Source organism: Nelumbo nucifera, chromosome 1 (genome assembly GCF_055504915.1).
Source record: "Nelumbo nucifera cultivar China Antique chromosome 1, China Antique-T2T, whole genome shotgun sequence".
Lineage (NCBI taxonomy): Eukaryota > Viridiplantae > Streptophyta > Magnoliopsida > Proteales > Nelumbonaceae > Nelumbo > Nelumbo nucifera.
Window position 1 is genome coordinate 115,299,996 of NC_142649.1, and position 17,168 is coordinate 115,317,163.

A 17,168-nucleotide genomic window follows, 5' to 3' on the forward strand; every position below is an offset into this window, starting at 1 on the left:
GGGGGAGTAGGTTGAAGAGGAAAAAATTTGTGGAGGATCAACGTAGGGTTTATAATAGGAGAAGAACGGTGATTCTAGGAGGTACAAGGGTTGGGGTTGAAAGGAAAGAGACAGAAGAACAATAGGAGTGTGAGAAGGATATAAGGGAGGGAGAAGAGTTGGTAGAGGGGTTGAAGCGGAAGAGGCTATAGGAGACGTTAACACTAAGAAGAGGAGGGCGGGTATTGAATGGCTAGTGGACAGACAGGTGGTGGTTGGGAAGTCATTTGGGTTATTCTTTTTGGGTGGGGAAGGGGAGTAGAAAGGAAGGATATAATAAAAGTAAAGCTATTGGGGAAGGGGGTGAGGTGTGGGAGGAGGAGGGAAGAAGGAATTGTCAATGAAGAGTGAAGGAGGAGGTTCAAACTGAAGATGAAGTTGGTAGCATGAAAAAGAAGAGAGTATGTACAGAGGTTTTCTTAGCATGGTCAAAGATTAGAGGAAGTAAGAAAGCAAGGCTGATTTGGAGTTGCATACCTTTTGCAGTATTGCTGGAACATCTGGAAAGAAAGAAACAGAAGGGTATTTGAAGACAAGGCATGGAATGTTGATAGACTGGTGGTGGCTGTTAGCAAATCTGTTGCAGATTGGGTCTTGGTATTACCAGAATTTAGATAAGTTAACAAGAGGACCTTGGGGAAGTTTGGGATTCCAAATTTGTAATCTGGATAAGTTATTTTGAGTTGTACTTTGGGTAATATTGATGGTTTAGTTTATATTGCAGGTGTTGCCTAAACATCTGGCTAGGCTGTAATGATTTTTTCTTTTTCTAATGAAATTTTATTTTTCCTATAAAAAAAGGCATGGACAATGATGATGACATGTCCGTGATAGTCCATTAAAATCTTGACCTCATATCCAACCAATGACAACAACCTGGAAATCCCCATCCAACTCAATCCACTAAAAACCAATATAACACATCAACCAAGACCACTCTCTGTTTATTTCACAAGTGATTGTCTAGACAATAAAAATTAAAAAACATGCTGGTTTTGTATTAACAAAGAATAGCAGCCAAGTTAATTTGTTTCTCAATGTTTGGCTTGTCTAGGCACAAGAATGATATCAATCTCTTTCACCTGCTTGAAGGTAACACATATTGGCGCTAGTTCCAGTTCACTCCTCCCAAGAGCCCAGATAGCCATGACGAGCACTTGGTAATGGCCTTTTTAGGGATAGGGGAAAAGACAAATAGAGCTGTACTGGGAATTTCTTAATAGTCATATGCAAATCCTTCTATCTAATTTAACTTTCTTTCCTTTTTGAATCAATAAAAAAGAGATTTATTAAAACAAAGGAAAATTGTGCATGTGGTGGAAAAGTAACAAATTCTTAGAACATCAGTGGTTTTATAAGGATCTGGCTCATCAAGTAGCCTGGGACTATCTATATTGTCATTAGCATAATTTAAGAAGTTTAATTAATAATTCAATTTCTTTTCTTTTCTTTCTTTTTGTTTACTAAGTTCCTTACTTTCTTTTCTCTTTTTTTTAATAATATGTTAGTTTATGTTACAGATATTGGTGGGTAAAATGTTGTACTTGTTATACCTGTGTTCAGAATTTTTACCAAGGTGTAATACTGTAGTATTATCAATTACACTAAGCTTTACTCCTTGCAGTGGTTTATTTACGTGTTTCTTTTTCTTGTCACATTTAAAATGTAGATTATACAATTAACAGCATCTGGGAATTTTGAGGAAGCTTTGACTTTGTGTAAGCTGCTTCCACCAGAGGATGCAAACCTTCGAGCAGCAAAGGAGAGTTCCATCCATATCAGGTGATGTTTCCCATAGCATTTATATATTAATGGGATATTCATATTTGTATCCAGGATTATTTTCTCAATGCAGGCAGAACATAGGAACATTTAAAATTTTCAGAAACAGTAGAAATTTTCTAATACACAATGCATGGTTGTGAATAAAATGGGAGAAAGGAAAACAAAATAAAAAAATTAAGAGAAAAGAAAAGAAAAGAATAGATTTTCTCTTAGGAGAGAGTGGGGCCATTTTTGGTTACTATGACTCTTCAATTTTTGCTTCTGCTTTCTCTACCTTTTTTAGGGGAGAGAATAAAAGAGGTCAAAAAGAAAATGTACCTTAGTATTTTGTCTCGACTCTCTTTTCTCATTTGGTTTCCCTTGTCACACAAGCTAAGGAAAGCCACTTTCTTTTAGATCTTCTTCCTTTCCATGTTCTTTGCAACCAAAAATAGCATTCTTGTATATGTACAAGAAAGAAAATAAATGAATGTAAATACAAACTCCAAGGCTCTGTATTACAAAAAAATCCAAGACTCTCATACCCTGAATTGGGTCCCCTAGATAAAATATACAAATAGACCCTTGCCTTAGTAATGAAATAGCCATTAAAGTTCACTCTATTGCAAGTCTTTCAATTAACAATTTTACTTATCTGGGAATACATTGAATCAAGCTGTTCACTGTGGAAGTCAGAGTTCTAGTAGCCTTTCTAATCAAGCATCCATCTATCACTTTATCATAATGATCCACTCTCAAATAATCTTATCAACTGTAGTCTCCCTAAAGATTTCTAGTTTCCTTGTGTCTATGCCAAAGGGATTAATGGTAATTAACATCTGTCTTGGTTTTGGCTTGAACTGAGGAAGTCAGAATTGTAACCTCTCTAATCTGGAGTTCATCTGTCACTATATGTTTATTGTGATCCACTCTCTAATGATCTTATAAACTGTAATCCCCCTAAACATTTTTAATGTACGATCTATAAACTGTAACATCCCTAATGGTTTTTGATGCATATACCCAACGGATGACTCTACTGTTCATTTACAGCTGTCTTAATTATGGATTGAAGGAATTCACATTGTTCTGAAATGCCCTTTTTATTCCTTTATTCCATATGCACCAGAAGACCACATACAAGAGGCATGTCTAGAAAACCTTTCTCATGGCACCATGGGTCAATATATATTTCATTTCAAGGGAGCTGAGAGCTACATTCAGATGGATACAAAGATCAGCAGATCAGCAAATGCCAAGGCAGATGCACTAGCAGGACTTATTGGGGTCCCACTCAAAGGGAAGCACATTGCCGGATGGAAAGATGGAAGCAAGGTTTTAAATTTTGCAACATATCGGCCCGTACCGGCCGATGTGTATTGTTTCGGAAGAGTTCTAATACATGGAACATATACAATTAGATGGTTTTGTATTTTTTCGTCCGTAGCGGACTGATACAGGTCCGTATCAGCCTTGTATCGGACTGTTTCGGGTATGTATTGGCCAATACAATCCCGAAACGAGCTGATACACATTATGTTTCACCCAAATTTAATTTCCCTCACTTTTTTAAATTCAAATTTAAATTTAATTATTCTCTTCTCTCTCTCATTAATATCAATTTTAATTAAGCCTTTAAATTTGAGATGTCATTAAATACTAATATTATTTAATTAAATGCTCATTTGAGTTACCTTTAATTAAGACATTTAATACATCATTAAATGTTATTTAAGTCAAATAACTTGTTAAAAATCACAGACCGAAGGTAACAAGTTTTGAACCCTAGTCATTTGCTTACAACAATAATTAATTAATCACTATGCCAACTTTAATTGCTTGTCATAACAACATGTTTTTTTATGCTTAAAGTAATGTTTCTTGCCTTGGTGGATGTTTCCCAACAAATGCTAAAATTTGATTATTAAAGTTTATATAATAATAAGATGAATACAAATTATATCTATTTATTAAAAATTAAGGTATATATTGACTTGTATACATAATAAATATTATCTAAATCTATATAATAAATGGCTTAAAAATATTAACTAATAAATATTAGTATACACACACACACACACACACTTTTTAGTTCTTCTATTATTTTTCGATGGTTAGTAATTATATCCTAATACTTTATATAAATCATTAAAGAATGGTTTTTATGTTTATATAAATTAGTTATAATCACATAAAACTCATTTTTATTTTTCATATTTTTAAAGGATTTTTTTTTGGATTTTCTAGCTTATCCATGAATATCTTGATTTATCGTTCGTATCTATTTATGCATTTCCAAAGCGTATCTCGATATGCCTCTTAAAATTACCTTTTTGATACACCTTGCATTTCCGATACTTTGAACCTTGGGTGGAAGTTGAAAATCCAGGTACAAATGGATAAAGGAGGGTGACGACAATGCTAAATTCTTTCATGCTGTGGAAAATGGGAGAAAGAAAAAGAATTTTTTGTCCACATTGGTAAGGGACAGAGTGGAGGTCACTAATCAAGAGGATATAGCAAAGGTCATTGTTAACCATTATAAGCATTGCTTCAAAAAGCCCTTTGAGGACAATTTGAGAGTGGAAGGTCTAGATTGGCCTTCATTAGATGGAGATAGTAGGGCTCTGTTGGAGAGGAGATTTGACCTAGAAGAGACAAAAAGGGCTGTATTTTCCATGGGTAGATCTAAGGCACTAGGGCCGAATGGGTTTACCTTAGCCTTCTATCAAGGATTGTTGGGATATAATCAAGTTTGACTTGTTTGAGGTCTTCATTGAATTTTATGATAGAGGCATAATAAACCCAAGACTCAATGCAACCTTTCTTGTGTTGATTCCAAAAAAGCCTAAGGCCATGAATCCTAGAGACTTCAGGCCAATCAGCCTGGTGACTAGTGTCTACAAAATAGTGACCAAAGTCTTGTTCCTAAGGCTAAAAGAGGTTCTTCCTTCCATCACCACTCCTAACCTAGGGGCATTTGTGCATGATAGACAAATTATAGACCAAATCTTGATAGCGAACAAATGTGTAGAGGAGAAAAGAAGAAAGGAAGCAAAGGGTTTGTGTGTAAATTGGATGTGGAGAAAGCTTATGGCTCGGTGGATTGGTCATTCCTGTTAGAGGTTTTAAAAATTGTAGTTTCGGTGACAAATGGTTTAAATGGATAAAAGGTTGTTGCAATCTACTCACTTCTTAGTGTTGGTCAATAGTGTGGTAAGGGACTTCTTTTTAGCTTCTAGAGGCCTTAGATAGGGAGACCCACTTTCACCTTAATTGTAGGTGTCCTTAGTAAACTGATTTCTAGAGCATACCAAAAAGGTCTGATAAGGGGGTGGAGGGTAGGAAGTGATGAGGTGGTGGTTACTCACCTACAATTTGCAAACGACACAATGATTTTTTGATGAGTTTAATTTGCAATAGGTAAAAAGGCTGAGGCTAGTGCTGAACCTTTTTGAAAAGATCTCAAGCTTGAAGATAAACCTCAAGAAGAGATGTGTTGTAGGAGTAAACCTAGCAAAGAGGGATTTAGAAGCAATTGTGGAGGCCTTAGGCTGTCAAACTAGTGGTTGGCCCTTGAAATACCTAGGGCTACCTATGGGGGTAACCCAAGGGGCTTGAACTTCTGGACGCCAGTTGTAGAGAGGTTTGAAAGAAGGTTGGTAGTGTGGAAGTGGAATTGTGTTTCTTTAGGGGGTGGGTTAACATTAATTAAATCTACTATGGAAAACTTCCCCGTTTATTACCTTTTTGTTTTAAAGATCCCCCCAAAAGTGGCCAATGTGTAGGAAAACTTAATGAGGGATTTTCTCTAGGAACCTGGGGAAGGGAAGAAGGACCATTTGATTAAGTGGGAAATAGTGAGTTTGAGTAAGAAAGAAGGTGGTTTAGGTTTGGGGAATGTGACTTGTAAAAATCAAGCATTGCTAGGGAAATGGTTGTGGAGATTTCCTCTAGAAAGTGAGAAACTGTGGCATAAGGTGATCGCAAGCTTACATGGACTGTTGCAAAATAGCTGGGGTTGTTATTCAAGGTCTAAAATTTGCTTTTGGGAGGACCTTTGGATGGGTGACTCAACTCTTAAAGATGCTTTCCCTTCAACTTACTCCCTTTCCTTGGTTAAAAATGAGCCCTTCTTCATTTTACTCTGGTTCTGAAGAGGGGGCTTGGAATTTGGGTTTTAGAAGAGGGTTAAGAGAGGTTGAGTGCTCCCTTGTTGCTAAGCTGTTGTCTATCCTTGATTCAGTTGGGATAACCCTTCTCTTCCTGATGAAAGAATATAGGAAGGAAAAATAAAATGAGGGTTCAAATTAAAAAGTGAAAACATGAAATTAATTAGTTGGAATGTAAGAGGTTTGGGGAGTGCAAGGAAAAGGAGTGTGATAAAAGACCTAATAAAAAGAGAGGATCCTCATGTGGTAATGCTGCAAGAGACCAAATTAACAGAATTGGATTGAAGGTTGATCAGTAGTTTGTGGAGATCGAGAGGAATAAGATGGGTTGAGGCTCCACCTTGGGGGGGCTTTATGGGGTATAGTGATCTTGTAGGAGGATGAAGTGCTTGAAGCAATGGAAGAATTGATAGGTAGGTATACCATATCAGTAAAATTCAAGAGCGTGGAGGATGGATTCAATTGGGTGTTAACTAATGTCTATGGACCAAATAGTTATAGAGAGAGAAGTGATATGTGGGAGGAACTGTATGCAATTTGGGGTTTGTGGGAAGGTGCTTGGTGTTTGGGAGGGGACTTCAATGTGATAAGATTTTCCAATGAAACTTCTAATCCCAATCAGTCTATCACCACTAGTACGTGGAAATTTAATGAATTCATAGACTTGTGTGAATTGAAGGAGATCTCCCTGTTGCAATCCAATTTCACTTGGTCCAATTTTCAGGAAAATCCACAATGCTCAAAGTTGGATAGATTTCTGTTCAATAGAGGATGGGAAAATCATTGGGAAGGTTTGGTTTCCAGGGCGTTGCCTAGAGTCACCGCCCCATTAGATTAGGAACAGAAATCTTCTTACATGGCCCTGTTCCTTTCAAATTTGAAAACATGTGGTTGACACATCCGGACTTTATTCGTAAGTGGATGATTGGTGGAAGGAGGAACTAAGAGGAATAAGGTGGGAAGGAATCAAATTCCATAAGAAATTGCAAAGATTAAGATCCAAAATAAAGGAGTGGAATAGGGATCATTTTGGAAGGTTAGAAGAAAGGAAACTGACTCTAATTTCCCAGATCGAAGAGTTGGACAATGTGGAAATTGAGAGAAATCTCCGTGCGGAAGAGAGGGATTTAAGATGGAAATAAAAAAAAAGAATTGGAAGAAGTTCTCAAGAGAGAGAAAATATCTTGGAGACAGAAGTCAAGACAAAAACGGAAAAAGGAAGGGGATGGGAATACACAATTCTTTCATGCGATTGCCAATGGATAAAGGAAGGTGTCTTTGGTATGCTTTGGTTTCTTGCAAAGATTACACACTAACTCCGTCTTATCTTCCTGCTTCATATCCCACTCCTTGTCACCCCAAATTTTGGTTTCACTGCTGCTAAGGCTGATTCTATAGGCTGATATTGCAACATAACCTTTCTCCTACTTTCTTCATTGTGCACTAAAGAATAGGCTTGAGACAAAGTCACACTTTCTTTGGTGAGGAGTTGTTGGCTCGCAATATCATATTCTGATTTCAGACCAGCTAGGAATTGAAAAACCCTATTGGTCTCAACTTGTTTTCTATAAGTTTGTGCATCATTTTGACTTTCCCATTCAATTGTCTCTAGGTGATCAATTTCATGCCACAAAGATTTCAAAGTGGAGAAGTAAACTAAGACTGGTTTCTCTCCTTGCTTAAGATTGTTTACTTCACATTTCACCTCATAGGCCCTAGCAACATTAAGTGGTTGGGAGTAGGTTTCTTTCATGATGTCTCAAATCTCCGTACTAGTTTTTGCCCACAAGTAATTTCAGCTGATGTGAGGCTGCATGGAGTTGCACAGCCAAGCCATGACCAAATAATTCTCTTGAACCCATTTGCAATATGCTGGGTCTTCCTTGGTTGGTTCTTTTACATCCCCCATCACATAGCTCAGTTTTCCTCTACCCCCAATAGCCATCATGGCTGATTGAGCCCATTTCAAGTAATTTGATCCATCAAATTTAAGGTCGGTAATCTGAAAAGTGTTCCCAGTCATGTTTCCAGTACTACCAGCCGCCAAAACACTTTCCCCTTGATTTTTTTTTTTTTTTTTAATCCAGTTCCTGCCATCTCTATTAAGAAATTTATCAAAAAGGAACTCCTTTAATGCTGAAAACAGATGTAATTACACCCAGAAATTGCTAACAGCCGACCTGGAAGGTTGAAATAGGTCTAACAATCACCCAGAAATTAATATCACTTAATCTGAAGTGCTGAAACAAGTCTAACTGTTACCCAGAAACTGATAACAGTCATAGATCTAGGGTTTAAATCTGAGAACTGGTCGTAGGTTTAGAAAAACCCTAAAAAGAAATCTAGAGAAAACAGAAAAGTTCCAGCCGCTCCTTCTAGATGACTCAAATCAAATTCTTATTGAAGTTGATATCAAAAACAAACTGAAACTTAACCAGAACAGTCTAGCTGCCACCTCCAATCTTCAGTCTGAACCCTAACCTTGAACTTCCTTCCTTTCCTTTGATTCTTCCTGATCACTGGACACCTTCCAAGGCTCTACAACCCCGCGGGCATCTGCTGCACTCTACCGGCAATTTCCAGGAACCAGCTGATTGACCTATCTTTGCTAAAACTTCCAACCCTAGGAAGTTCTCATGCAGTCGGCCTGATTAGACTCACGTGAGAAACCCCAGGTTGGTTCTAATACCAACTTGTCTAGAAAGATTGCAATCATTCTTAGTTTAGATGTGAATTCAATAAGAAAGAATGCAAAGAATAGAAGAAGAAGAAGAGAAGAAGAGGAGAAAATTTCAGAAAAGAGTGTGGGTCATAAATGAAGTTGTTGCCCCACTCAACTATTTATATTAATAATTTAAAACATGGTAAAAAACCAGTATTACTCCTACTACTTACGTAGGCTAAAAAATAACTGAAATAACTACCAACTAATCCAGCTAACATACTAACAGTAACATGAAGAGACATGCAGCAGTGGGGACTACAAATAATCATATTATTGTTCTACATCTCTACAATTATCAAAAAAAAAGGAAAGAAAAGAAAAGAAAAGAAAATAGAAAAAAGGGGTCAAATGGTGTAGGGAGATTGGATACCTGTTGTAATATATTAGGTGAGGCACAACTTCCTTTGTAAATATTACCTATTCTTCCCACAAATCAATAGAAGTTTTCCATGTTAACAATTAAAGTATATGAAAGTAGCGTAATGGCTCCATAAGGTCTCTCTCTCAACCCCACCTATTTCCATGTTAACAATTAATAAAATCATTTTACTTATCAAAAAAAAATGTTGTAACATTGGAACATTTTAACTTCTCTAGACACCTTGATTGGCAAAACTATTTTCGTATGTGTAGGTCTATGCCACACAGACATGTGAGTTCTCTATTAATTAATAATGCATTCTACTAATGTAATACTATCTAATAATCCATAGGATCAAACTTTGTTCCATGGTGTGTAGACAATAATCTTTCTGATGCACTAACTGATTATTTTTTCGATGTTATGTTACAGTATACTATTAGTTATTAGAATAAAGTTCTGTATATATCAGTTACATGTGCTACATGTATATACCATGTATGAGTGATATTTATATCTAATCATATGTGTATATATCATATTGTATGTAGCCCATCTACCAAAACTTCTACCTATTGTTAAGACAGAGGAACCATATAAAGTTCATTTTTCATCTGCTTTACAAAATTAGATCTTGTATTTGTATAATGAAGCATTTTTCTGTCATTGTTAATATATAGAAAACATCTAAAGCTGTACTAGTTATTAACTTTGTTTATCTCTTCATATGTTAATAGAGGGTTGATTGTGTAACTGTGTTGTTAGTAACAAGATTCACTTGTCAATTTCTTCACTCGGCACTGCTTTCCAGAAAGAAGACACTTTTTTATAAGTAACAGTAAATTTTATTAATTATGAACAGCATTGGATATGTATGTAAATCAACTTTCATACATCCCTTGGAGAGTACAGATTCTACTACCTTTCCAAATACAAGTATTCACTTTACAACTGAGTCCAATAAAATTGATCCATTGTGACCCCTTGTTTGGCTAATGCATCAGCCATACCATTAGCCAATCTTTGTACCCATTGGATTTTCAGTTGAATGTTCCTTATCTGCCATTCAATCTTCTTAAACTTATTTTTATAAGACATTTATTGATTCTATTTATCTTATGATCGCAACAAATCATATGATTGCTGATGTACAATGCATGATCATTTCTTATTTCTCATTCAGCTATCAATTAGCATAATAATTGTTGACACTATCTGGAGTGGAGTGACTATCCACTTAGATGAAAGAAGGGACTTAGGGTGCTGCTGATGACTTGGGGGGGGAGCAGCAGTGGGCTGGCTCCATCTGCTGTAGATTGTACATTTCGTTCAGCACCACCAAAAAATAAGTTCCTTGATATTTTTATGTAAGTTAAAAACAAAAAAGATATATACTTTTGTTCATTTAAGTTATGACCCATCCAATCTCTCTCTCTCTAAACCATAAGTTCCTGAGGCATTGTTTGTTTGTAGTGCAATTTTATTTGCACTGGTGCACAAGTAGTGTGGGAGTGCAAATAAATTTTGAGCAAATTGTTGTTTTTTTTACTTTCATTTCAGTTTTATGTTGTTTTGTTTGTTTACAGTGCAAATGAAGTAAAACCTGAAGCAAAATTTGCATTATTCTCATTGACACCCCATAGATTTGTACTAGTGCAAATGAGTTTGCAATGCGAACAAACAGCATATGAAGGTTTTATGCCAGTAATTCAACCTACATCCTCTTTTCTTCTTTTAGAGCCTGCAGCTTGTATCTAACCAGGCTCATAAAAAAAAAACAAGAAAGTTCATGAGATTTTCATTTTGTGGTATATACGAGGGATTATTGTATTCTCAAACTAAAAGAAAGAAAGGAGTGGCTTGCTGGTCAATATATGAGTGTCAATCCATGGAAATCAGAAATCTGTCATGTACCCTTGTAGCTAAAGCTGCCTTAACTTCTGTTTCTCTTGATTTGGAGTTTAGGGGGTTAGTTGGATGACACTTCTTCATGTGAAAAATACTATATGGAATATTCATGTGATCTTGTATGCTCTGCAGAAATTCATTTACATCATTTGGATTGTGTCCATTTTTTCTCTAACCTAAAGGAATCTTACTAGTGTGCCATTTTATACATTTATCATAATGTTCATACTTCTTTCAGGAAATTGTTACCTAATTTTAGTTTCAAGTTATTTGGTTTCAGATATGGGCACTATCTGTTTGATAATGGGAACTACGAGGAGGCCATGGAACAGTTTTTGGCATCTCAAGTAGAGATCACCTATGTATTAGCTTTATATCCATCTATCATTCTTCCCAAATCAGAGGTGATTTCTGAGATGCAAAATGTGCCTGAGTTTACATGGGATGGTTCTCATCTCTCCAGAGTTTCTTCAGATGCATCAGATGATATGGAGTCCTCATCTCCATTGCATCTAGTAGAGTCTGATGAGACTGCAACACTTGAGTCTAAGAAGATGAGCCACAATACTCTCATGGCACTGATAAAGTTCTTGCAGAAGAAGAGATACAATATTCTTGAAAGGGCCACGATTGAGGGAACTGAGGAGGTTGTCTCAGATGCTGTGGGTGATGGTCACATTGCTTATGATCTCAACAGGCCTAAGAGTTCAAACAAGGTAGATAACTGATTTTAGTGTTCCCTACCTATCCTCTTCGGCTTGCAGCATAATTTTCTTTTTCTAATTTGATTTGGAAGTCATAAATTTATCTGTGTAGAAACACTGAAATATATTTTCTTAGCTGCCAAGTGTCATAGATGTGAGTCTGTCCTTCAAACCTGATATAAAATCGATATAAGAAATAAGGAAAAGTGAGAGAGAAAGAGAGTTCGATGGATTTTTCTCTCCCTTCACTAATCTTTTATTAAACTTAATTAATCATGCTAATCACAAGCCTGCCCTTTAAGTGGGCGGCCAGCAAAGCAGTAACTTACTTAAAAAGAGGTTAACAGGCTCATTAAGAAAAGGCCCATTAACACATAAAACAGATATAACATTACTTAAACATAAAAGAAATATTAGGGCCCATTGGCCCAGTCTCTCTACACTCCCCCTCAAGCTGAGCATAGATGTTAGTCATGCCGAACTTGCTTATATAGTCTCTTTTGAAGCAATAAATGGTAAGCAAACTTCCCCTGAAGCAACTCTCTCTTGTATGAAGTGTCTATCAACTTCCATGTGCTTAGTTTTGACATGTTGAACATGGTTATGTGCAATGTTGATAGCTGCCTGATTGTCACAGTAGAGCATCATTGGCCTCGCATAGTCAATACCCAACTCTCCCAAAAGTGATCTCAACCACAATAATTCTGACACTCCATGTGCCATTGCCCTATACTTTGCTTCAGTTGAGGATCTGGCAACTACAAACAGTTTCTTACTTCTCCATGAGACAATGTTTTTTTTTTTTTTTTTTTTGATGAATAACTGATAGCTTCATTGAATTTAAAAGAAAGTGTACAAGAGAAAGTGGGAGAGAGACAAGCCATCTTATCTCTCCCCTTTAATTTTAATTATAATTAAAAAACTACATTTGTGCCCAAAATGTTAGAGTTCTCCCAACCCCTTGCTTGGCTAGTGCACCAGCTATCGAGTTAGCTATTCTTTTCAGCCACTGTATTCTCGGTTCCATGTCCTTTGTAATCCATTTGAATTTTTTCTTCTCATTGTTGTATTTCCACATCCTACTTTCCTCATTCAGTAGTCAAGCCACTACCAGTTTGGAATCCCCTTCAATGATTAGCTTTCTAAAATTCATGGTTCTAACTCTTTGCACCCCTTCCATAACTGCCATTAGTCCTGCTCTTGGTGAATCTCCTTCACCTGCTGAGCCTGAGAATATTGCACACACTTTACCCTCCTCATCCCTGAATACACCTTCAATTCCTGACCTTCCTGGGTTTCCCATGCTACTTCTGTCAAAGTTAAGCTTTATAAGCCTCTTTCAAGAGGGGCCCAGATACCACCAAAGCACAATATCTTGAGGTAGATATCCTAACATCAATACATCTGGCCTAGTCAGCATCAGTGTATGCCTCTAGCTTCAAGTGACCATGTTTGGCACATAGAATACCTTTCTCTGAAGTGCCTTTCAAGTAGCACAAAACTCTTTTTGCAGCTGCTAAATGTGTATCTCTTGGGAATGCCTAAATTGACTAATAACACTTAACTGCATAGGAAATAAATGGCCAAGTCATGCAGAGATGTAACAACTTCCTGAGCACTCTCTGGAACACTCCCATGTCAGTCAACAGTTCACCATCAGTAGCAGAAAGCTTATGGTTTAGGCCTATATGGGTGGAAACCGGTTTAGCACCAAGTTTACTAGTCTCTGCAAGGAGATCATGAACATACTTACGTTGAGAAATGAAGATACTATCATTAGATCTAGCAACTTCAATTCCCAAGAAATATCTGAAGTCCCCCAAATCTTTTATCTCAAATTCAGTGTTAAGAAATCTTTTGAGCTTAATCACTTCCTGAGTGTCATTATCAGTAACCACAATGTCATCAATAAACCAGTCTCTAGGGGACTGTTTGAGGACACAAAGAGACTTTGTTGGAATGTTTACTTTTTATGTTTGTATTCAGCTGAGTTAGGGTCCGTTTAGTTTGGTTAAAGTAGTTTTTTATCATTTTTTATGTACTCTTAACTTAAATAGGGGCATAAGGGTCTTTTCCCTTTTAATTATGGTCGCCCTATATATAATAATATAAGCTGGCGCCGCCAGCCAGTTCAGTTGACTCCAAAACCTTTCCCTTCTCTTCTCCTTTCTCTCCTCTCTCTCCCTTCTCTTCTTCTTCTTCCTTATTTCTCCTCTCTTTTGCTGTTAATATGGTATCAGAGCGGTTCTACTAGGTCTGAGTGCAGATCGAACAAGTTATCTCTTCCTTATTTTGCTGTCTTCTTTGACTGTGATAAAAAGGCTGACCTACGACTGGTACAAACTTGTTCTATTACCTTTTTTCTTTTCTCTTGGTTGTGTACCAAGAAAAAAACAAATGAATCAAGACTGCTGAATGCTGTTAGAGAAGTTGTGAGGTTCTAACCTCTTCTTTTATGGATCATGTGATCCATACCTGAAAATACAAGACCTGTAGGTCGTGGATGGCCTGGTTTTTTTACCTTTGTGGTGTGACCATACTGTTTTATGACCCCTCTTGGTAGTCGATGTGTTTGGATGGTCTGGAAGTTGGAGTGTGATTGTTAGGGCAGTACAGCACTGAAATGAACCTAAAATCTTGTTCTTTTTTGGACAATCAAAGCTGGTTTGTGTTCAGATTGTGTTCAAATTGCAGTGTGTACATGTGGGCTGCATCTTTGGTGTGTTTCTAGGACTGTCTCATAAGGTGTGTGTAGGATCTGAAAAGTGTTTGAGTCATGTCCTCTGAGAATTCTGCAACTTTTGGAATTCTAAGAGGTCAAAATGGACTGAGTGGGGGGGATGGATATGAGTTTCCCCATGGCTGTAATTCCCTTTGATGAACTGAACCATCTTGAATGGTCTAGGGGAATTAAACTTTACATTACTGATAGAGGGAAAATAGGGTATATTAATGGTAAAGTGAAGAAACCAAAGACTGGTAGTGTTGAACATGACGGATGGGACCAAGAAAATAGTATGGTGATGTCATGACTCTTCCATGCTGCCACAAGTAAGGAAGACATTTATGTGGATTGAAACAGCTTGTGAAATATGGGAACAAGCCAAATCTACCTAAGAGAAGAGGCATTATGCAAAGATATATCAATTACAAGCTGAATCCTCCACTTGCAAGCAAGGGGAGAGGAGTCTCTCGGTGTATTACTCAGATCTGACATCAATTTAGGAACTGGATCATTATCAAAATGTGAATTGGAAGTGTGATGAAGATGCAAAGGCCTGAAAGTCACTTGTTTCCCAACAACGGTTATTTGCCTTTCTTTGGGGCTGGATCCTACATATGAATTCATGAGGGTACAAATCTTAGGAAGTAAGAACTTACCTTCAGTTCAAGAAGTTTATGCCTTAGTTCAGTTTGAAGAGAGTAGAAGTGTGATGAATTGTACAAAGGGGGAGGTGGTTGCACTAGCTATCCGAGGGGGTGCAAATTTAAATGTCAGAGGTTCTTTTAAAAATGGTGATTCACGAAAGAGAGTGGATGACAAAGACAAGCATTGGTGCACTTAGTGTTAGAAGTCCAGGCACACTAGAGACACATGTTGGGAATTTGGGATCTTCATGATAAGCCTAAATGGGCTCAGGAATTGAGTAAGAAATCAACATCTAATCTGAGTAAGAAGCCAACCCAGCAGAGTCAGAAGAAATATAATTCAACATATGTGGCATCTCAAGAGACTAGTCGCATGGTACCCCAAGCGCGATATTCTGGTTATGACCCCAAGGAAGAGATCATCAACTCCTTTCGTGGCTACTTGGAATTATATGGTAGGACACTTCGCCAGATGGATTCCGACCCTACTCCTTCTACCTCCTTTGCGTTTACATTAGGTAACACTGTAACTACTTTCCATGTGTCATCCCATACATCTTATTCCCCTTGGATAAATGACTCTGGAGTCTCAAACCACATGACTGGTAAGTCAAATTTATTTCAGGCATATAACCTCCTCTCTGGGAGAGATAAGGTGAAACTGGCTGATGGGTCATTTTCCACCATAGCTGGTCAAGGAACCATCTCCCTTCCTCTTGGTCTTACCCTTTCTAATGTGTTGCATGTTCCTAAATTACCTATCAATTTACTTTCCATTAGCAGTATTACTCACTCCTTGAATTGTTCAGTGACCTTTCCTTCGTGTGTGTTTCAGGATTTGGCTTCGGGGAAGACGATTGGTAGAGGCAGCATGGTGGATGGTCTCTACGTGTTGGAGAATAAAGCCAGTTTTGTGGCTACAGAGTCCTTAAGTTCATCTTGTGAGAGTCATGCCTATTTGTGGCATAATCGTCTTGGTCATCTTTCGTTTGAGTCTTTAAAACTTATATTTCCTGAGTTATTTAAGTTTCTGTTAGTTAGTGAGTTGTAATGTCAAACATGTTAATTGAGCAAACATTGTAGAAATTCTTTTCCTTTAAGAAATAAAAGATCTGAATTTCTTTTTCATATTGTCTATTTTGATGTTTATGGTCCTGTTACTCTACCTTCTGAGATTGGAAATAAGTATTTCATTACTTTGATTGATAACTACACTAGATATACATGGGTTTATCCTATGCGATCTAGAGACGAAGTGCCAAAGATTGTGAAATATTTTTTACGCATGATTTTCACTCAATTCCAAACTGAGATTCATATCTTCCAGTCGGACAACGCAAAGGAGTACTTCCATAGTGATCTCACAGAGTTCTTTGCTTCATGTGGATCTCTTCATCGGAGCTCTTGTGCTAGGACACCCCAACAAAATGGTGTCGTTGAAAGAAAAAATCGTAATCTTCTTAAAGTAGCTCGTGGTTTATTACTCCATATGAATGTTCCGAAACGCTTTTGGATGGATGTTGTCATGTGCGTTGCATATATCATCAACCATATGCCATCTCGGTTGCTAGAGTACAAGGCCCCACCACATCAAATTTTGTTTCCTACAGCTCCTCTGTCCCCTATTCCAATGCGTTTTTTTGGGTGTCGTTGCTTTGTTCATGATTTGTCTCCTACTCGTGGTAAGCTTGATACTTGTGCCATTCCCTATGTGTTCCTTGGTTACTCTTTATCTCAAAAGGGTTATCGTTGCTATGATCCTGTCTCACACAAGTACTATGTCTCCATGGACGTCTCCTTCTTTGAGAGTCAACCTTTTTTCTCGGTTTCTCCTTAGGGAAAGAGTAGGGTTGAGGGGGAAAAACACACCTAGGCTCAGATTCAATTACCTTCATTGCTTGATCCTCCTCCATTTCATGTCTTTCTTCACCGCCATAAGAGCCAGCAGAGTTCAAGAGCCGTGGAACCTAAAACTGTGCAACCAACATCATTAGACTCTCTAGAGGCAGATCCTCCTCGTCAACCAGGTACATTTGTTCCCATTGATATTCTTGAACCTCTTGATTGTGATCCCGTTGTTATTAATGATCTTGATGTTCCTATTGCTAAGACAAAAGGGTGTT

The 17,168-nt window shown here is 37.4% G+C and overlaps 1 protein-coding gene across 2 annotated transcripts in view; it reads left to right on the plus strand.

Moving 5' to 3' along the window:
- LOC104601865 (vacuolar sorting protein 39-like) overlaps positions 1 to 17,168 on the plus strand; it is a 43,669-nt gene that overhangs the window by 15,775 nt on the left and 10,726 nt on the right. For both annotated transcript variants that reach the window (XM_010265360.3, XM_010265362.3), the window contains exons 5-6: positions 1,709 to 1,821; positions 11,253 to 11,688. In XM_010265360.3, the coding sequence (XP_010263662.1) occupies positions 1,709 to 1,821; positions 11,253 to 11,688 (549 nt within the window). The remainder of the gene's footprint in view (positions 1 to 1,708; positions 1,822 to 11,252; positions 11,689 to 17,168) is intronic.